Here is a 23,866-nt window from a genome sequence, read left to right as displayed (position 1 = left end):
TGAAGAAATCTCATAAAGAGATACTAATTTATTCAACAAAACAGGAAAATAAATTAAAAACTGAAAATAAAAGGGAAAGGGGGGCTTGCCATGGATGAAATCATCCATGGTAGCCCCTAACTGATGAAGAAGGAGTAGGGGAGGCTAGGATTTTAGAGAGAAAAAGAGAGAAGGGAGGCTAGGGTTTAGCGTGAGATTTAATTGAGACAGGTGTGTTGGGAAAAGAAGGAGTGAGAAACTGATAATTTTCCAAATTAAATGATTTTTAATTTTTGATTTAATAAAAAATTTGACAAAAATTGGGAGTTGGGACCACTATAACTAATAATTATAAAGTATGCAAGTGGGCCAAAAAGTAGACAAACTGACATCAAATAGCGTGCGTTTGTACTCTGTTGTGCTTCCTTTCTTTAATTCTTTTTTCTTTTTTTTTTTACGAAAAATCTTTAATTTTTTTAAAAAAATTTGAGGGGTTATATGACCCCACGTGACCCACTCTAACTCCGCCTCTGACATCTCATAGTATCAAATCATTTACATAGCAAAGATTTCATATCCCGCACACCATAAATAGCATAGCGTAAAATATACGGTTTTTTCACCATATACCCCTGACAATTTTTTTTTTGCACAGTATACCCTTTCAACTTTCCAAATTCATCATATACCCCTCACATTTCGAAAAATACATCAACTTACTCTTTTGACTAACGGTGTTAGACTTCCGTTAGTCATTAACCCCTAATCCCCTCTAACCCTAATTAAACTAACCTAAATTAAACTCTAACCCTAACCCTAACCCCCACTACCACATCACCCCATCCCTTACCCCCACTGCCACATCACCCTCCACTACCACATCAGCCCCTCACCTTACCCTCACTACAACATCACCCCCTCACCTTACCCTCACTGCCACATCACCCCCTCATCTTACCCTCACTACCACATCACCCCCTCACCACCACCACCTCCTCACCACCACCCCTCCCACTCCCCAGCAACCCCCCTCCCCCCTCCTTGACCCCCACCCTCACCCCACCGGATTTTCGCACTAGACCCTACCCCCACCCCGACCGGATTTTCGCACCAACCCCACCCCACACCGGATTTTCGCACCTGACCCTACCCCCACCCTGATCGGATTTTCGCACCAACCCCACCCCACACCGGATATTCGCACCTGACCCCTACCTCCACCCTGATCGGATTTTCGCCGACCCCACTCTACCGGATTCTCTGCTCTGAAACCGTTGCACAACCCCCCACCACCTCGCAGCACCCCTAAAATTATCGCACCACCCTCGCACCACTCCTGAAATCCTCGCACCTCCCTTAAAAACCCTCGCACCTCCCTAAAATCCTCGCACCACGCGAAAACCCTTCGCACCACCCTAAAAACCTCGCACCATCATCGTACCTCCCTGAAAAACACCGCACCATCCCTAATAAAAGCCAGATTTATGCCCGAAAGCAATTTTGCGAGGGAGGGGGGTGGGACTGCAGTGTGGGTAACTGGAGTGGGGTGTGGAAGTGGGACTGTAGTGGGGGGGGGGGGAGTGGGACTGCTGCGGGGTGTCGGAAAGTAGAAGGGGTTGCGGTGTTGTGGGCGGCGGATGGGGGGGGCTTCGGGGGTGGCAGGGAGGAGGACTGCAGTGGTGGGGGTGGGGTGGGGTGGGGGTGTGAGTGGGGGATGGGTTAGGGTTAGGTTTAGGATTAGATTTAGGTTAGTTAAGTAGGATTAGAGGGTGATTAGGGGTTAATGACTAACGGAGTTTAACGCCGTTAGTCATTAAGGGTAACTGGATGTATTTTTTCAAAAGTGAGGGGTATATGGTGAATTTCAAAAGTCGAAAGGGTATATGGTGCAAAAAAAATTTGTCAGGGGTATATGGTGAAAAAACCGTAAAATATATATATAAAAGCATCATAAAATATAGTTGGAAGGATAGTGCGGGTGTTAGCAGTAAACGTTACCTGAAATCCTGCTTAACAACCTTGATAGTCGGGGGAGGCTCGTAATTTCTCTTCCTTTTTAATCTAATCAATTAAGGGATTAATAAAAGACTTATTAATATTTTATTCTAAACTTTCTTGATCCATTTTCATCGTATGCCCATTTTAGGAGGTTTTAGGAGTTCTAAATATTTAGGTCTTTGGTGGTCGATGAAAAGTCATAGACAAAAATATTATGATAAAGACTTTTTATTGGATGATCATGGTACTTTTCAAAAATAAAAATTCTTGATCAATGGAAAAAAAATATTACCATTTTTGTTCAATAAGATATCAAAGTGGATGATTGATTCATTCCATCCTAGAAATAATCATAGAAAGAGACAAGTGATTGAAGCAGATATAGCTCTCAGACGAGCTAGGATACTGGTAGAGCTAGGAATATGATTTCTTCGTGACCATTTACGTGCGTCCAAATAATCATAACGAAAATAAGTTACATTTAATTTTTTATACACCTTTTATATATCTATGGAATCTATAGTTGAAATGAATGAAATAATCAGCAAAGTGTTGGGTGTTGATTTCGTCACGCCAACGCTTGCAAACGCACTTGCAACGGAGAATGTCTTCAACTGGTAGCCTCATTAGAATATCACGTACCAACTCCAAAGGAAGGTTGTTTGATATAGAACGCAAGTTATTATTGAATGAAATTTCTGTTTTTTTCGTAGAGTTTCTAGGGTACTTGCAAATCTTTTTAATGGGTTGTATTTTTCTGGTGGAAATTCTGTATGATCATCATCGATTATCATATTTTGTAAGCTTTTGTATAATTCTTCCATGGTAGAGTAGAGACTAGCTGGTGGTGGACAACGATGCAGCAGAGAGGAAAGCTAAAAGTTGTTAGATAGTTTTTCGTTTTCAATTTGACTTGTGTGGACCTGGTTCACATTAACATTAGTGTGTACCAGGCAAAACAACATATCATTACTGAACAATCCACTATATTATGCGAAAACTCACTATATTATGCAGATTCTCATTATATCATTCAGACTCACACTATATCATGCAGAAACTCACTATATTATCAAGACACACTTACTATAACATTCAAACACACACATACTATATCATACAGAAACTCACTATATCATCCAGGCACACACTATATCATACAGAAACTCACTATATCATACAGAAACTCACTATATCATTCAGAAACACACTATATGAAACTCACTATATCATTCAAACACACACTATATCAAGCAGAAACTCGCTATATCATTCCGATACTCATTATGTCATGGAGAAACTAAATCATTTCATATGTTAGAACACGTGTCATGATATATACTACGCAACTTAGATCTTCCTGTATGTTAAAACATTTTAATTAATTCCTCTATTGTATTGCATATAATTTCACATTATGTTTTTCACTAATAGATTATATTATATTGTATATAAATTCACTATATCTCTGTAGAATTCACTATATGAAGTTAATATCTTACCAACCCGGTGCATACTAAGTTAGTGTATACCGAGTCCATTTGAGTTTTTTTTTTTATTTCTTTTTATAGTCGTTTTCACTTCTTTCTTCTTGTATGTATATTTATGCAACTACCTCCGTTTGCAAGTGGGATTTGGATATGTTATGTGTATCTAAAACCGAATTTGAATAGGAGTATAATGGGATGTAGATATTATAACCTATAGCTCAATAATTAGATAGTTTATTGAAAATAAAACTCTGTTTGTGTTTATCCTAAACTCTATCTATTTTTTATTATTATTTGTAATAATATATTTTTTTATTTAAACCTATTTTATAACATGACCCATTTATGTAGTAATACTCTTTAAATCTAATAATAATAATCTATACTAATATATTAAAAGATATTCCACATTAACAAGATTTTATGTATTCCACATATAATAAAAAAATTATATATGATTTGATCACATGGCTTCAAGTCATAATATTAAAGTCTTAATTAACCAGTGAACCAAATAATGTTTGGTGTTATAGTTTTGAAATAAAATATTAATACATGAAATTGTTATTATCCGAGATATTGTCCGGACCTAAAAACTAGTTTGATACTCAAATAGTGCATTTTGTGTGTCTTGTTTCACAATTCAAATTGTATTTAGAAATTATAATTATGACTGTAATAGAGAGAAACTCAAAGTTATAACACTTACGAATGGGATTATAGGAAGAACTCTATGCTAGAGGCCAGATGGTTGTTTTTATTTACTTATATATTTGAATTGGTTTGTTTTCTTTGTCGTCAATCAACTCCCTAGTTGTGGTTACACTGCCATATTATATCGTTAATCAATGAGTTCTAATAACATGTATTCATATGATCATAATCACCTAAGCTTTAAATAACTGATCAGATAACATAATCATAACAAGTCAACGACACAATATATTTCTTGTTTAAATTGTTCAAATCAGTAACAAATTCTTCATTAATTTGAATTTTGACCAATAAATATCACTTATTGCATAATTTGACGTATCAATTCTAACCAAACTCCAATATAATCTATACCAAATTTGTTTGGTTGAAGCCGTAGATAAAGTTTAGCTCGGATTGGATTTGGACTCCAACTCCAAGAAAACAAATTCTTTTCAACTTGACTTCAACTCAACCTTTTGGACTCTAAAATTTCAGTTTGAAGTCCCTGAGGTACTTGTGCGGCGCCTTCTTATGATGCATCCATTTCTGGGCGGGTGCTACATTGTAATGTTGACATTGATACTTAAAAACTTTGAACAAAATCCTTAAAAAAAACACATAAAGTATCACTTTTCAAGCTTTTCAAAAAAAAAAAAAAGTATCACTTTTCAACGATTATATGTCATATTTATAAGAGTCATCTTTCGATTACATAAGTATATTTTTTCAAAATTTTAATGTGATTGTTCAAATTCCATGTCAATATTTCTTTACCTTGTTCCATGTCATTTTTGAGTTTCAGTGTACTATTTTAAATCAATGAATAGCAAAATCATATTTCGTTAATACACAATATAGTCACACACTTTAATCTACCATAAAGAACTAGATTGGTGATCATGAGCCTATTTGCATTGTTGGCTCGTGAGTTGTTTGAGCTCGACTTGTAATTTTATGAGCCAAATAGATTAAGTTAAGAGCGAGGCTCGTGAGCAAGCTTATATATTTTTTAAAATGGTTATGTGGTTTTAACTTTTAACATATTATGACATCGAACTAGACAGTACACTACAAATTAATAGTATAGATTTTATACAAATAATCTAAACAGTAGAATATTAGCAAAAACTTTAGAATTAGGAACATCTAATCTACAAAGAATAACTCAAACAATGTTAAAGAACACAAAATAGAGAAAACCCCATTATGCGTCGATCTAAAACTGGTATCTATTTCACAAGGCGACTCTTTTTTTTTTTTGGTGAACAACGGTAACTAGATAGATTAGTAAGTCATGGCAAAAAGCCTATTACAATCATCCGAAAAAATATCCTGGCCGGCAATAATTAGGGGGTGGGGAAAATACCTAATTACATTCAAGGTAAGGTGACCCTCTGGTTTCTACATAAACACGGATGTGCTAAATAAATGGTACTTGTAATAGTTAAAAATTGACAAGTTTAACACAAATTAAAAGAAACAGGATCAATTAGTTTGTAATTCTAAAAGAAACTCATAAACATAAACTGATGAATATCATGAAATCATATTACTCCAAAATTTATGTTGCATAATATATTTTTCTAGTCTGGAAACTAATAACTAATAATATCCTTTGCAAAACTGATCGAATTTGTAATCTATATTTCTTTACTTTTGCAAGAATTGAAAAAACAACTATTACATCAACAAAAAAGAAGAATTTTGAACTCTAATTCACTGCTAATAAAATGAAAAAAAAAAAAAAAGAATCACCCTAAAGATATACGTGCCCTAAAAAACATTAATTAGAAAGAAGAGATACATCGATCTAGGACATATTGTTGGCTTGTTGCCCAAGTAATTAAACTGGATGTTGTCTCTCGTCAACAGCAAAGAAGTAAAGCTGATAAGTTTTAGACTGAAAACATACAAAACTAATTACTACTAGTACTGCTGGTACTACGAGTTACTACTCCGTAATTGATCCTAGGCGTCCTTGGCTTTGTTCTTCCCCAGCTAACTAATGGAAACTTAAGCTTGTTGACAAGAAAATAGATATGGCCATTGGATCGAAACGACACGAGTCGAATGGTATCTCTTAATCCTAGTTCATTCTCCGCTCTAAGGGACTTATATGCACTACCATTGAGTACATACCTAAATCCAACACCACCTTCGAAATCCCAACGACATAATGTCATGTTATACTCTTTTAGAGATTTCCACCCTATCACCTTCACATCAATACTTTCCTTTTTATTTATCTCGTTCTTATTGGGTTTGGATTTATGAAGATGTAATTTCTCAGCATCTGTTAGAAACTCTGATAATGTACTTTGTCTCTCTGGAATCGATAATCTGTTTTGTTGATGAGTTACATCAGATGCTTCAAGTTTTTTCCTTAAAATTAGTTTCATGTCAGTCACGTTTTCATACTTGTTCTTTGTCATAATGTCATTGAGCAACCATCTACATATACGATCCTCGTGAGTTGATGATGATGACGCCGCTTGATTAGATGATGAAGATGCTTGATTATTATCATCCATTATTGTTGATTCTGGGTTCGAGGGAGGCATCAGTTTCTTGCTCATCATACTAGTCTCTATTATCAAAGCTTCTCTCTTTTCTACATTATTTAACGAGACTACTTTATTGATGCTATTATCCTCTATTAAGAGATCACAATGCATATCGATGGGTGGTTCATTTAAAACAAAAGTCTCTCGAGTTTCATTATCATCATTCTGGTATGGAGGTTCCATGTGTATTGATTATATATAAGAGAGAAAAATAAAGAGAAGCTTAATCTATATTTTGTTGAATAATACGTACGTGAATAATGTTCTTGTATCCTACTATATATATGGTAGATGTATTTATAAGACAAACTTAGTCATCTCCAAGTTGTAGTAGAACTAGTAAATCAACACTAATTCGGACTTGGAAATTAGTTATTCGATGGATAAGATAAGCTAACTAAGTTGTTATATAATCTTAGAATTGTTAATAGAGGGATATTAGTTAGGATATATATAGTTTATATTTCTTTTTTTTTTGAAAGGGATATAGTTTATATTTCTAATTAGAGTCATTGTGGGACTCTAGCACTGTTGGGTACTTGGATTTGGAGAGAGATAGAGGGGGTTAAGAGTTGGGGAATTTTTGTTTTTGAAAGGGAAACACGCTTATAAAGTTAAGAAATTGTGAATTTTTGGAGGGAATTTTTAATTAGATTTAGACAAAAGGAAATACAAAGAATATTGAAAATATTAAACCGAAATCGATGAAAAAGCAGGTCGTGTGATCCTCATTAGTGGGTTTTTTTTTTTTTGTGTTCATTTTTCTTTTTTTTTTTTCTTTTGCTAACAATATAATTAACAAAGGGATTATATCTTATACAAATCAATAAGCTAACACTAAAAAATTTATAAAAATAAAGTTAACAATGAATTCTAATAAATAAGCAAGCAGTGAAAATAAACAAGTTAATATGAGAGGATTTCTTCGAGTGAGAAAAGACGTAAATTTAACTGAAAAGTAATTTAACTCTAATCATAAAAGAAAATAGAAAATAGAAAATAATCATACATAAAAATATATATTCCTAAGAAAATCTTAAAATTTCTATTTTTTTTAACTCCAAAAATTTAATGGCACAAGTCCAATGTATGAGATGCATGCTATAATTCTAAGAGAAGAGAGAGAAAGAGTGAAGAGCGTGAGTTTTGGGTTCAAAAAACATAAAAAATGAAACACGTGCCAAGCACGTGATTTTAAGTTGCCAGAAATCATAAGTCAACGCCTGAAAACTTTATTTGGCAGCAGTCAACAACCGGAAGTCTCTTTAGTGGCAGTTGTGTGCAAAAAAAAATTCATAAGGCAATTTTTCACAAAAAAGTCCCAAATAAATGCAGTTATGGACAAAAAATCCTATTTTTTATAGTTGTTGTGTTGTTGAGAAAAATCAGGTTACATATATGTGCCTACATAGAAGGAAGAGGGGCGAGATTATCTCTAACTTCCTTTTGGATATGGCGCACAAACGACTAGTGGAAGAGGTGGTTTATCGTTGCAAAAATCGTGGATGATGTGCAGCGAGTTATGGGTCACAATTCCTAGAACTCAGCAAGAACACTACATGGAGAACGTGGAGTGAAGAATAAGAAGCTAAGCAACTATTTAAGGGAAAATAGTTGTCGAAAAAATAGAACTTTCAAGCATTACAATTCCAAATTAACTTAGAAAGTTTTTCTGTAATTTTCTTCTTCTCCTAAAATACATACCATTATAATATTTTTAGTGTTTGGGTGAATGAAAAATCACATAATATCCTTGTAATCAAGTGAGAGAAAAGAAAAGACGAGTGAAGTCAAGTGAGTGTCATCAGTTCAGGGAAAAACTGAATGACTGAAAACAAGTTTCTAATGGAACAAAGAAGAATCCAGTAATAGAGTCTTTTTGACTTGTTCTAATAAGAGGAGTGTTGAGTCAAAATCTCTTAGGGTCAAGATTTTTCTTCCTATTAAGCCTAGGAAGTTTTTCTTGTAGGTCTAATTGTGTGTGATCTTTCTTTTGATTCTAAATTCTTTTAATTCTGCATTTAAATTCGACTATTTTCCCTCAACTACAATTCAACCCTCCCCCTTGTAGTTATTCTAATGTTCATACTAGAATAACATACTCTAACCATCAACTAAGTCATAAAACCATTGATAAATTTAAAATTTCTAATATACACTCGACTGATATATCATACATGCAAATGTCAGACCAAATGTTTTTAATTCTTATTTGGAGCCCAAACTGGCAAACACCAAATGAGCAAATAAACGAATGAACATAAAATGATCTGGGTGCATGATGCACGCTACACACTGATGCATACACTTAATTCGTTGTATTTGTATCATTATGTACTTGGTCGGTTTTCATCGTTCTCATATAGTAATAACACTTGGATAGGAGCCCAAATTATAGGTGTAGAAAGAACATTTTACAAAATGACTCAGAATATAGTTAAACTGCATAGTAGTATGAGGAGCTTATTTGGGTCAAATATTTTCCGTGCCCCACCACGTTTAAGTTTCAGAATCTTTCTCTACTTTGAACCCAATACCTCCTTGCATGCCTTATGCACAATTCACATTGTTTTGGTATTTTCCGGAAACATACATATCCAGTATCCACTACATTGTAAATCTAGTTACAGGCACTACTACAGCGAAAAAATGAGGCATTATAATAAACCCCCAAACACCAATGGCAGCATTTATCATCTGGGTTTAATGTTCTGTGAAACAATTTAAAAAAATAAAAAGTTGATACAAACTAGAACAACAAATTAAGAGAGGCACATATGGTGGACCTCAAACAGAACTTATGCACTATGATATCTTCACTATGTATTTTTCGGTATCAACAAATGACGATCACAAGAAGGTAGTTTGGGCAGAATTGCAGCATCCAAACTCATATTCTGTAACTCCAAGAAACGATGAACTTTACCTTTAGGATCACACATTGACGTTCAATGCCCACATATAGAATTTCACACGGTCAAGGACATCATCTACTGTCCGGAAGAGTTTATAACAGCGGGAAAGAGTTCATCAAGATGATCCGAAGCTCTTGAAGTCGACATCTAAAGTGGCTTAAAGCTGCTGGAGATGATTTCAGGTTCCGTCAACTGGCTAATTTGTCATCACGTCTGGCCTTCTGATGGAACAGGTGGATGCTTGCCTGTTAAAGTACGTAGCATAGACTGGGTATTGACCAGTTCCTTCCTTAGCATTGTGTTATATTTGTATAGTTCTTGAAGGTTCTTTTGGATATCAGACAAATCCACTGTAGAACTTCCATTAAGTTCTGCCAGACAACATTTCAATTCGGATGAGTGATAATAGCACTGTACATTTCTTGATCACAGATTAGAATCGGATGTCAGAGAAGTTTCTCATACTGTTCGGATGCATTTTTGAGCTCTAAAAACATTATGCTCTTCATAACATGTACGAAACAACCCTTTTTTTATGCACTTTGAATTCTCAGACTTAATGAGATTATAATCATATTTTGATTAACTCACATTTTAGTTTTTCTTCAAAAGGCAAAGCAATTATCAGAAGTAACTTACCGGGTAAACTGGGCGGAAGCGGAATATTGTCATCTTTTGTGGGTTTTGCAGGTTCTGACAAATGTTTTCCAGCCTGGTAAAACATCATGAACAGTACTAATTATACAGCCTCGAACTGAGAAACAAATAGTATACTAATACATTGTCGTCTACTCATGAGAAGATGAATGCACCACCTGCCAAAGTTCTTTTTCCAAAGCATACACAAGACACATCAGTACATCACACATGCAAGACCTCAATATCCGAATTCAGAATGTATCTTAAATAAATGCCTGAACTTCTGTCTTTCAAATTTCAAGGCAACTAAGAGGACTATCTCACAAGCATGGAAACTAACATTAGAAGAACAAATCATTAGGCGGCCTAAACAAAGACTCCTGCAAGATCATCATAGAGATTCTCATGACCTATGTTACAAATTATACAGCGGTTTAATGGTCTAGCTACATGTCAAAATAAGTTGATTGTGTAAGACAAACAGGAAGTTAATAATAGAGACTTACCATCCCTTTATGTGAGCTATCTTTCTTGTCGAAACTAATGGCACGCAAGCTAATTTCTTGACGAGTCCTTGTGTGCAAGGATTCACCCTTTCTGAGCGAGGAACCACCAGCACAAGCACAGCATCCGTCACTATTGAAGTTATAATTTTCTTCAAGTAATGAACTAGGGCCCCATGTATACATCACATACTTTCTCAACTGGATTTAAGGTTAACCAGAGTGATCCATCAGAACTCAATTGGAAAGAAAAATGGTAAACCACCAAAATGCCAGCATACATGAGAGAAAAGAACTGCACCTTGTCCCAGTGAGCCTTAGCTTTACATCTGCTTCTGATATTCCTGAAAACCTGATCTTCATTACGTAGTCTTTTGACCCTATATTCACACTACAAGGCATAAATGATCATCAAGAAAAGTTAGGTTGGAGACTGGTTTTATAGCAATCAGGTATACCGTATACTCACAGTCTCACATAAAAGTCAATAACTAGATTGAACGAGTAAATTAAAGAAGCATGTCAAAAGAGTGGAGCCGGCAGGTAGAAGGGGATGAAGAAATTTGCAAAATGTCCTTTTAATAGGGAAAGGGTCATTACTAGACTTATCTAAAGTGAAACCACGAGAAGAATCCAATGAAGAACAAATTGCCAACACAAGATTTTAAGGCTCAAGCTGACCCTCCCTGTGAAATACCATATGCAACTTGCAACCCTATTGGATAGAACAAGCTCGTGAACTTAGATTTCTTGGAAGTAGAACAAGCTCACAGAACATAACAATTAAGTTACCACGGTAATATAGCATGATACAGAGTTAACAATTAAAGTTAAAGGCTGATTTCACAATTGTAGTAATCCTACACAAGAAAATCAATGTATATAGAGAACAAGCAACAGTCTCAGAGATAGGGTCACAAGTTTCAATGCATTATCATTCCTAGACATACACCAACAAGCAACAGATGAGATTTATCGAAATCATTGTTAGGAGATACATACTTGCACCAAAAGGTAGAAGAAAATCCCAATACTTATGCAGTATAGACCACCAAGATCTGCGAGGAAGCTCACTGCAATTTCCAAAGTAAACAAGACATAAAAGCATTTAGGAAAGAGGGAAATTAATCATATGGAGGGGGGAGGACACCTAAGAGTTAAGACTTTATGTCATGAAACAACAACGAGATGCTATGAAATTAGGAAAAAAAATCAGCATTCAATGTGGAATCCAAATCACTGTTGTGAAGAAGTAAAAGCACCATGTAAGTCTCAACTCCAGCCCTCAAAATAATAGCTGACCCCAGCAACATCACTAACACGAAGATGTTGTGTAGTTCAGCTTAAAATGCAAGACATTCAAACACATTTGTATTGCTAACTCAAACATGCAGGCTTCTCCCCCTCTAAGTCTTGCAAATAAGCAGAGCACTTGCAAGTAAAAAAATTTTACACTTAAAGTACACCATCATTTCTCCAGTTGCCAGTTACATTGGAAAGTCATCAAGAAGCACTTCTAAGTCGGCACCAATAATATTCCATGGCTATCAAGTGACCAGCCAACTGAACGTAACACTCCCAGGGAATAAATCCTAAGAGAGGATGCTAGTCTGCTACAATAGAAGCTACAAATATGGAGAAATAATACTAAATGATAGTCATCTAAAGATCAGCAAACGGAAAAAGTAGTTGTAAATCCACATAATTTCAGCACAGGAAAGAAACTTGATTTTCTAGTATCTGTGGAGCTAAGCGAGTCACTGTTGAAAGATTTAATGGGATTAAACAAATATTTTACCGAACTGCCAAGGCCTCATTTAAGCCCTGTTTTTTTGGGTTGCCTGAACTGAACTAAAGTAAAATTGTGAGAGGAAAGTAGTTGATGAGCTGAGCTGAAACTGTCCCCAAAAGAATTGGTTCTTAGCCTCAAAAATCTTTACAAACCACGGATCTTAGGGAACACAGAGACAAGGATGCATATGTTTGACCTCTCTAAACCTACAATAATTGGTGTTCAAAACAGACTAGTTTTGACTTGTTAATATTGTGATGCATTGGAATAGGCAAGAGGTGATATAGGCAGTAGATAATAATTAGGCTAACTTGGAGAGAAAGCAAGTGCATTAGCACTATAAACAGACGAGATTGGTGAGAGGAAGAGGTACGAAGATTTGAGAGCTCATGCACGGCCAAAGCTAAAAAGAGACCAAGGGTGGCCTTGCCCCCTCCCTCATGTGCTTAAATATATTAATGTGGGATTAGACGTTTTGCTATATTTTAAAACTCTAGTACTAGTTATTTGGTCCTCCTAGTAGTTATTAGGCCCCCTCATGTTAAAGTCCTGGCTTCGCCCCTGTTCATAACAGTGGTTAGCTTGGAAATGCGTCAAGTCACTCAAATACTTGATATTTTATCCAATCATCTTCTGTATTTCAGCTTTATTAGTGAAAATCATCTTCTCCAGTTTATTATTAATCTGTCAAGAAACTCAGCTTGTTACAGATATACTAAAGTGAGAAATGATATCGCATTAATATTTCCATGCAACAAATACGAAATACAGATATACTAAATTCCATTCAAGAAATATATAGGAGTTAGAATCTATTCTTACTGATTTCACCATCCACAAATTGATGCAAGAACATTTTGAGACCCTAGACGTAACTAAATCCATCTTCATAATCTTATTGCTAAAAGGTGCTAATTGTTAATCATTCTATAATTTTTGGAAAACTCTGGTATGATAAAGAGCTATTCAAATTGAGATTCAGACCCAAAGAAGGATTCAACAAATTACAGAAACATAATTTACATGATTCTCTAACCTAAACTTAGAACTCATTATTCATTATTGGCAAAAAGTATCAATCTCCAAATCCATCATTGCATATCCTGCATATGTGAGGACAACAGGTCCCACTAGAAGGATACTGCTTGCCATCAAATCACATATATTTCAGTGGTGAGTTAACATATTCGTAACCCAGCTCCCCATCCAAAGGATATAAGTGAAAACATTATTGATCCAAGAAACACGTGTCCATACATCATGAAAAGAGAAAGGACCAAATGAAATAGATACCATATGCATAGTACCAAAGGTACTTACCTGGTCCCATGATATTCTGATTATCAATCTCAACAATGTAGTCAGAGAGAAAATTGATAAGCAATGTGGTGTTGATCAATCCATTATTTGAACTCTGAAGGGACACTTGAAGCTCATTTGCATCTCTTATAAAGGAACCCGGAAGAAACTCATGGAACAAAGGTTGGACAAGCTTTAGATTATGTAACTTCTGATATACTCTGGGAAACAAATTGAACTTCAATATATTTGTATCCCTGCCTCTAAATGTTAAAGATGCACTGTCCAGATCAGTTCCATTACTCACTACACCACTGACTAAACTCATATGTTTTTTCTGTGCAGGGTATCTTGCTGAAAGATTGAATTCAAAGGCAACTGCACTGGCAGGTTCACCGGGAACATCAACAAATTGCCAAGAGATGTACACACTATCCCTTACAAGCGGGCAATTGTTGCATCTCAAACTTACTTTTGGTCCAAGAGTAGTGTTAAGACAAGAATAGTTGGCAAAGGTAGAGAGAGGTGATACCCGATAGTCAATGGAACCTGGGTTTCCCAAGAATATAGTACCGAGACCACGCAACTGAGAACAGCTCATAGCGGAAATGGTTGTAATGTTGAACTCCAAATCATTCACGAAAGATACTAAATCAGGAGCGTTTGTTGCCCTAAGATTATGCACCTCTACACTTCTTTTGGATATGATTTGATACAGAAGCCTGCAGTAGAAAGCAAGTCAAGAAAGCTCCTCACAGTAGCAAACAAATGGAAAACAGGAGATGGAAAAGCAATGCATTCTCTTTTATGATAGGAAATGAATCAGACAAACAACACACTTTGTATACAATCATATACTCACGCCGCGAACAGACCAATGAAAAGTATCCAGCTAGCAACGGAGAATGCTCCACCAAGTTCAGTCTTTCTCTTCCTAACTACCTTCTGATCTTCCTACAGACAGCAAGGTAATAGTCAATTGAACAAGTTTTTCTAATGTGCTATACATACAAGATGACTAACAAAATACAACAACAAAGAAGATGGGGAGTAATAACAAAGCAGTCCTGGAAATTTTGGCTCCAGGGCTTCAGGATCCAAGACGTTTAGTCAACCGAGATGCAACTCTTCTGTGAGAAATTACACATATAAGGACCTATGGAAACCTTCTAAGATAATACGAAGAAAATGTTTCTATATTTATCATATAGATAATATATGGTAATTGGTAAGCCTAAATCTAGACTTACTATGTTCCCATCGTTACTAAAAGGGTACCAAGAATCCGAGATAACTGTGCTAAAGAAAGAGCTCTACTTGACACGAGTAACCCTGTATGTCTTTTGACACTCACATAGCTGATGCACAGTAGAAGTGGTACAAGGCCACTGGTCCCACACCAACCAACCTTTTGTACCTAACTTCACTTAGACCCTCAAAAGATGTTTCGATGACATGACTAGAACAGTTTAAACCTTACAGAGTAACCTAAATACCACTCTCACTGCCAAATAGAGATCAAGGTCATGGTTTCACAACCTCCTCCACTGATGTTTGAAGGAGATGATCTCCTGTTTAGCAGAGACACTTCCTAGGTAATATGAGCTCCTGAGCCATATATATACTGGTTGCCAATACCTACTTAATTTAACATAAAGAACATATAGGAAAATCTTCATAATCATGCACATGCCCATAGAATCAATGTTAGGAACAAGAACTCCGCGTTGGATCATAACGTGTTCTGCCCAAAACAATGCAACTTTTAAGTCAATCAATTACTTATTAAAGCATTTGGATATCTGTTCAAAAGATAATAAACTCATGACAGAATGAAAGTCATTGTCACCTTCCAACACTTCCACTGATCAAAATGGTTGTGACCGGACTATTAAGCAATGAGCCACATCATAAATAGACAATGTTTCTTTACCAAAAAAACAAAAAAGGAAACAGATACAGACACAGAAACATCATATATATTTACATAGTTGAATATGCTTATTTTTTCAGCACACTGACCAATTCATCCCAACAAACAATCAAACACAATCAATCGAAACCCAAAAATATAACCAAGCAAGAAAAAGAAAAAACAACAACAACAAACAACAACAGCAGCAAATTACCAGCCAATGTCTAGTAGCAAAGCAAACATCAAGGCGGCTGATCCACCATCTAATCTGGAACCAAATAGACCTTCCACCACTCAACTTGCCAAACCTCACAAACACACAAAACAAAAGCCAAGAAGCCAACAAGATTGCAGTAGCTTCCAAGAAAACAGCTTGAGACTGAGTAAACTTCTTGATTTGGTCAAAAGAGAATACAGTTTCAGGGAATGAAATTGAATAATCAATCCCAGAATTAACAACCCAATTTGAAGGAGAGTTAGTGAACAAAGTGCAGTTATTAGAAGTAGCATTTAAGAGATACCCTGGTGCACAAGCACAAAGGGTTCTGTTGAATTGGATTGCATTGCTAGGACATGAAGCTGACATCTCAACTTTAATCAACAAAAAAACCCAGAAAAATATAAAAAAGTTGGAATTTTGGAAAAATTGGGTATTTTCTAGATTCCCAAATTTCCTAATCTTGGATCAAAGAAGCTGAAAATTGATCTGGGTACTCATAATTTTGACTTTTTTTTTGAGGGGTCAATGTTTTTATACTAATATTTGCTGTTTGATGAACTGGGTTTAGCTGCTTTAAGGTAAAGTTTGAGCTAAGTGATTTTAATAAATGTATTGAGAAGATGGGAAGAATTGGTACGGATTAGTTTGAAATTGAAAGCTTTGAGAAAATGTGAAATTTGTGAATAGCGTGCAATTATTATTGATGAGCTAATTAATGATTGAGGGTTTTAAAGGAAGATAGAGGTCAATATGTTGAAGAGCGAGTATGGCAGAGAAGCAAAGAATATTGCAAGAGTTTTGAGACAGCAGGAGAGAGAAAGAGAGAGAGAGAAGGTGCTGAATCTAAATCCCTGTCGTGTCTTCTAGAGCTGCGCAACTTGAACTGTTGTCCCCTTTTATTTGCCCCGGTTTTGTTTTGGACATCTTTGAAAGATCTTCATAAATTAAAAATGGCAATTAGAGAATTATATCTATATCACTGCACTTTGATGTTTAGTTGCTCCCCAATATAATTAAAAATATGATTAAGAAGGTATTAGTTCGATCCGTATAATAAAATAACAATTATCATATAAAAATATATATTGAACAAAAATTGTACTTTCACTATTCTGAAATAAATAGAACGATTCTGTAAAAAAAAACTCTCACATAAAAGTACAAAGTATATAATTGGATGGATTAAAATTTATTTTTTGATACAAATTTTAGATATTAGTAATTACACTCTTTTAAAAAACTAATCTAAGTTAGAATTTATTTTTTTTGTTAATGAAATAAGATATAGTCGAAAAATGAAAGTAGACTTGAGGCCGTAATTTTGAGCTGAGCAATTGGATATTCAATATTGACGATGGAACCTTGGTAGAATATTCTATCATGCTATTATTAATCTATTATATTTTCAATAGTATCTAAGTTAATATATAAGATTGGAAAATTTGAATAAGAACCTCATCTCACACATTAATGTAGTTGTACTAAACTTTAATATTGAAAACATCCTAACCTTTTACATACATATGTATTGTTATTAAAGAAAGATGGGAATAAGGAGGAGTGGAATAAAGAGCAGTTTTATAACATTTTCAAGAAAAAATCTGAATTATGGGCGCGGCTTGAAGGTGTGCAAAAAATCCTATCTACGGGTAGGCAACCTCAGCTTGTTAAGTTAGAAGCGAAGCTAAGGAGAGAAATGGATGAAGTTTTAAATGACGAGGAGATGTTGTGGTTCCAAAAGTCGCGTATGGAGGCTATAGTAGACGGGGATCGGAATACGAGGGTCTTCCATTTATCCACAGTAATTAGAAGGCGCCGTAATCGCATTGATACTCTAATGGATGATAATGATGTTTGGGTTTCAGATGGCTCTGTGGTTCAGCATATGATTCGATCCTACTGGGTAAATCTATTTCAAGATGATTCACTGGGGAGGCCAGGGCCTCATCTGCTTCGAGGCTTTTTTCCCGAAATATCGTCGAGTGATCGAGAGAAATTAAACCGTCCATTCAGTTCTTGTGAGATAGTGGCTGCTCTAAACTCAATGCAACCTTTCAAAGCGCCTGGTCCAGACGGTTTCCAGCCGATATTTTACCAACGTTTTTGGGAGGTGGTTCAACCGAATGTAACTACCTTGGTTAGGGATGTTTTGGAGGGAAGAGATTTCCCGGAAGGTCTCAACGATGCTTATTTAGTATTGATACCGAAACAAGATGTCCCTAGCAAACCACATCATTTTCGGCCTATAGGGCTGTGCAATATTGTTTATAAAATGGTGACCAAGGTTATTGTGAATCGCCTTAAACCTGTCTTACCAGATTTAATCTCCCCTACACAGTGTAGCTTCGTTCCTAAGCGGCAAATAACGGATAATGTGGTGATTGTTCAGGAGATGCTTCATTCAATGCGCTCTAAACAAGGAAAAGTTGGGTATATGGCAGTCAAAATTGACTTCGAGAAAGCATACGATAGATTACGGTGGTCCTTTATCCGCGATACTCTTCTTGAGTTGAGTCTTCCACAGAGAATGGTTGATGTTGTGATGACATGCATTACCTCGGCCAAGTTGCAGATTTTGTGGAATGGGGAACCACTAGAAGCTTTTAAACCGACTCGTGGTATTCGTCAGGGGGATCCTTTATCCCCTTACATTTATGTGCTTTTTATGGAACGCTTAACTCACCTAATAGAGCGAGAAGTGCAACTGGGTGAATGGAGAGCTGTTCGGGCAAGTCGTAATGGTCCCTTTCTTTCGAATTTAACCTTTGTTGATGACTTGATTCTTTTCGGAGAAGCGACACCTAAACAGGCGATGGTGATGAAAAGTTGTCTGCAGGCGTTTTGTGATGCGTCAGGGAGTAAGGTCAGCCTGACCAAATCCCGGATTTATTTCTCGAACAATACCAATTTTGATATTCGGGATGAGGTGAGTAGGTGTCTCGAAATGGAGATCACCGATAACTTTGGGAAATATCTTGGTGTTCCCACAATTCATGGGCGTACTTCGAAAAGAGAATACCAGTTTCTAGTGGACAAGGTGAATGGGAGACTTACGGGGTGGATGTCAAAAACTCTATCGATGGCGGGTCGGGCGACACTGATTCAATCTACCCTTGGGTCTATCCCCATGTATGCTATGCAGTCGACAAAAATCCCTCGGTCGACTTGTGATGAAACTGATAGGAGATGTAGAGGTTTCCTATGGGGAAGTTCAGAGGGGGAACGAAAGACTCATTTGGTGGCGTGGGACAATGTAACAAAGCCTAAGGCCGAAGGAGGCCTCGGTCTCAAGTCCATGCGACAAGTTAATTCTGCGTTCCTTGCGAAACTTGGTTGGCGACTCTTATCGGAACCTCAAGCCTTGTGGTCGCGGGTGTTGAGAGCGAAATATTGTGATAATCGCTGTGATTTGGACATGTTTAAGGAACGTCAGAATGCCTCGAATACTTGGCGAGGAATTATTTCGAGTGTAGACGTAATTCGTAAAGGGATTAATATGGCGGTGGGTAATGGGGCCAAGACCTTCTTTTGGCACCATCAATGGGCCACGAATGGACCTTTGATTGAACTGGCTGTTGTTGAACCCCCATTACATCTTCAGGATGTAACAGTTAAGGAGATGTGGGATTGTCATGAGGGTTGGAAGATGGTGCAGTTTGCTAGCTTTTTATCGGCTGAGCACTTGCGAATGATATCGTCATTTGAATTGGCGGTGGATGATGACATAGTTGATGAACTCTACTGGAACGGCTCCCCATCTGGAGGCTTTTCCTTGGGTTCAGCCTTTAAAATAATTCGCAATGAAGCGATGGCGTCCGAAGCCACGACAAGTCGATACAAGTCAATTTGGAAGGTGGAAGTACCTCAAAGAATTCGATTCTTCCTATGGCTGGCTATTCAAGATAGAATAATGACAAATAGTAATCGTTTTATTCGTCATCTTACGGATGATCCCCGATGTTTGGTATGTGGTGAAGTGGAAGAGAATACACTACATATTCTCCGAGAATGTCCAGTGGCTCGAATACTTTGGAGAAAGTTGGGAATGAATATTGATGATTTGGTGTGGCGCTGTTCTTTACAACAATGGATTATGCATAACTTGAATGTTAAATCTCAAAGTGGGCATGCTGACTGGTCAAGGATTTTTGCAATCACTTGTTGGTGGTTGTGGCGCTGGAGAAATGATAGAAGCTTTCGCCCGGTGCCACAAATTCCAGTAGATCAGGTTACCTTTGTCTATGCTCGAGTGCGACTAGTGGAAGACGCTATGTCCAGATGTTTGAAGAGGAAAGCACCTGCTGATGCGACATGTAGGGAAATCCTAATTAGATGGGTTCATCCTGATTGTGGGTGGGTAAAATTAAACACGGATGGTGCAGCTAAAGGCAATCCAGGCAGGGCAGGAGCTGGAGGTTTAATTAGAGGGTATAGGGGGGAGCTTTTCGAAGTTTTCACTATGAATTGTGGAGTTTGTAGTTGTACCAAGGCTGAATTATTGGGCATCTTGCGAGGCTTGGCAGTAGCATGGAACGCAGGCCACCGGAAAGTCATGGTGAATGTGGATTCTATGGTTGTGGTTAATATGTTAGAAGCTGACAGCCCGTTGAGTTCTCCCTATGTCCACATTATCAGAAAATGTAAGGCTCTTATCCAAAGAGGAGAATGGGAGGTGAAAATTGTTCATTGTTATAGAGAGGCGAATCGAGCGGCGGATTGGCTTGCTAATTTTGGAGTTTCAATGGAGGAGAAGTTCATGTTCCTAGAAGCGGTCCCTAAGGATCTTCATGCTGTTTTATTGGAGGACCTTAGTGGAGTGGCTTGGCCTCGTCAGGTTGCGGCTATGGCGTCTGCAGGAAGGCAGTAGAGCTGGTTTAGTTTCGTTGTGTTGTTTTAAGTTTGTTTTCCTTTCGTAGTTTTCGTTTTTTGTTGCCTCTGGCTTTGTTTGTTTGTTTGGTTGGTTTTCTATTTCTTTGGCTTTGGGCCTCTTTTCACACCAAAAAAAAAAATTAAAGAAAGATGGTTCAACAACATTGTTTGACGAAATTGTGAGTATTAAGATCTATGGTATATAAGGTGTTAAATTAGTGCTGTTACAGAGAAAAGACAATGTGAATGTCTTAGACTTATTATTTTATAATTTGGATATAATTATTTTAAAACATTTAAAATTCTATTGTTGGATATCATGCAATAATTTTGTATAACTCGAACTTATTGATAAAAACTTACTTGCATTTTAAGAGATTCGACGTCCGATAATGTGTAAAGAGTTATTTTATTTGTTAGTAATGTTTACTTTTTGATTGGCATAGTGTCATGTCATATGCACAATCAACTACAAGTAAGGATGGTGTGATAAGTGGCATTATTCGAAGTTAGATGACATGTGACAAAGTTTTGTAAAAGCAACTTCTTGTAAATAACATGATACTATTATAATTATGAGTTCGTATTGTGTCGGACGAGTCCGACACAATATTCTCGTTGGACCACTTCAGTTAGAAGCACTTGTGCTTTAGTTAGACTTACTTGGGTTTCAGTTGGTCTTTTTTTTTTCAGGTAGTCTTCATTTTTTTTCAGTTGGTCTTCTTTTTTTTTTCAGTTGGTTCTTGTGCTTCAGTTAGACTTACTTGGGTTTCAGTTGGTCTTTATTTTTTTTCAGGTAGTCTTCATTTTTTTTTCAGGTAGTCTTCACTTTTTTTCAGGTAGTCTTCATTTTTTTTCAGTTAGTCTTCTTTTTTTTTCAGTTGCTTCTTGTGCTTCAGTTAGACTTACTTGGGTTTCAGTTGGTCTTTATTTTTTTCAGGTAGTCTTCATTTTGTTTCAGGTAGTCTTCATTTTTTTCAGGTAGTCTTCATTTTTTTCAGTTAGTCTTCTTTTTTTTTCAAATGGTTCTTGTGTTTCAGTTATACTTACTTGAGTTTCAGTTGGTCTTTATTTTTTTTCAGGTAGTCTTCATTTTTTTTCAGGTAGACTTACCATATCAAGTATCATGGATTCTTAGTTTTATTATTCTTTCATGTAACACTAACCTCTGCTTTGTTGTTGTTGTGATTGTGGTTGCTTCCTAAGCCGTCTGATCTAGAATCAGAAAAGCTGAAACAATTGATTGATGGAGGAGATGGTGAATTATTGAACATGAGTAGTAGTTGTTGTTGTTGTTGAACATGAGACTAAAAACCAAGTATGGAGGTCAGATGGTGTCTCAATCTCTCAGAAGGACCGAGTATCCTTTCCTTCATCTTGAATTTCATTAGATCCACTCGCAAGAAATTCCCCTCCTTCAAGATTGATTATCAATCGGATTGCTCTGGCCAAATAAAGAATATCTCAGAGGGGGAAGTTAGTGCTTTCTCAGATGTAGTTAGCTGGAAGAAATATCCCATATAGTTAAGATGTTGTTCTTTTATATTTTGATGATGTAAGAAAGCTGTCAAAGGATTTTCTCTCTCTTAGCAGAGATGGAGCAATAAAATGATAAAAAAAAAAACCAAGTATGGAGGAACTCATTTCTCTCTCCTCTACAACAATGGCTGCCACCAGTTGGATCTTTCTCTCTTGAACGTCCACCGTCGACACAACAAGGTGGCGGAGGAAGAAGATGAAGAACGAGCAGCGGCGCGGCGGCGGCGGAGGAAGAAGATGAAGAAGGAGCAGCGGCACCGTTCTCGCGGCTTCGTCCGACGAAACATATTGGGTCAAACGGTCTGACCCAATAGTTTCACTATAATTATTTAATAGGAAATTAAATTAAAAACTAACAGCAGTAGATTCAACTAAGGCCAGTATGCTATAAAAGGTGTCAACTTTTAATTGACTTATAATAATCCTGACTTTAATGATAAAATCATAATTTTCATTGGCCATTTGAATTCATTACAAAATGAAATTAATATCGCTCCACTTACTCTTTCTCCACTCAACCTAAGCACCCACAAGGGAGTTAGGGATTGATTTCTTTAATAAAAATAGTTAACAGAAAAATACAATTATGCCATGTGGCGTTTTAAGTTTTAAACAGTTTAGCATATCACTTTTGATTGAGTACCAATCCGGAAAAATACTCCCAAAATTAAAAGCATTTCAAGTTGATCTAACTTTTTTCTAATGTATCTATATTTCCTATTTAATGAGCACAAATATATACAATTGTGAAAATTAATTTACAATTTTATGTCAAAAGAATATTATCTATTGTTGCATAGTTCAATTGGTTATTAGAAATTTAGTATATTAACTTGTATAGACAACTACTTTTTAAGATTCTAATTATAGTTATATATGCATATACTTAAATTTTGTTACCATATAATGGGATCTGCATGTTATAAGTTCTGTAAAATGGAAAACAAAAGTTCTAACATCAATTAGAATGTAACATTGGCAGTTGACAATTGACAAAACACTTGGCAAGTGCGGGATAAGAACAAACATATTATGTTTTACATTTATAAGGTAAAAAATATCTTAAAGAAATATAACTATTTGAATATAGGATATACTCGACAAAAGTTTTTCAAATAGCATTTAAAGACCTTTGTCTTTGTAAAATCAAATCTGAAGACGGCATTCCAATTGAACCTAGTGATTTAGAGCTCGTCTACTCAAGTATGGTTCTCATACCAAAATGTGAACCTTGAAATACTCTCTCTAGAGAATATCGAGTCATCAAGGAAAGTGACTCTTCGACGAATCATAAGCCAAGAATTCCAAGTGATAGAAGGTGGTTGGGATTGCTCATGCGGTGAGATGCACCTCTCGCCCTTGGTTGTTTCTTATCCAAATTGTGAATGAAATTCGCTCCTTCCACTTCTTCCAGCAGATACTTTATACTCCTTTATTGCAGGTTGCCT

General features: G+C 36.3%; 1 protein-coding gene across 1 annotated transcript; it reads right to left on the bottom strand.

Moving 5' to 3' along the window:
- Window positions 1-9,364: 9,364 nt before the first annotated feature.
- LOC104890786 (uncharacterized) lies at window positions 9,365-16,935 on the bottom strand. Its single transcript, XM_010676377.4, has 8 exons — window positions 16,005-16,935; window positions 14,738-14,829; window positions 13,897-14,597; window positions 11,787-11,857; window positions 11,086-11,175; window positions 10,788-10,985; window positions 10,282-10,354; window positions 9,365-10,013 (listed from the first exon to the last, which is right to left on the bottom strand). The coding sequence occupies exons 1-8, from the start codon at window positions 16,374-16,376 to the stop codon at window positions 9,850-9,852; spliced, it is 1,761 nt and encodes a 586-aa protein (XP_010674679.1). The 5' UTR covers window positions 16,377-16,935; the 3' UTR covers window positions 9,365-9,849.
- Window positions 16,936-23,866: the final 6,931 nt, after the last annotated feature.

The sequence above is a fragment of the Beta vulgaris genome, chromosome 4 (assembly GCF_026745355.1).
Source record: "Beta vulgaris subsp. vulgaris cultivar EL10 chromosome 4, EL10.2, whole genome shotgun sequence".
NCBI classification, from domain to species: Eukaryota; Viridiplantae; Streptophyta; class Magnoliopsida; order Caryophyllales; family Amaranthaceae; genus Beta; species Beta vulgaris.
The sequence above is the reverse complement of the archived record's forward strand: the minus strand, read 5'-3'. Positions and strand labels throughout refer to the sequence as shown.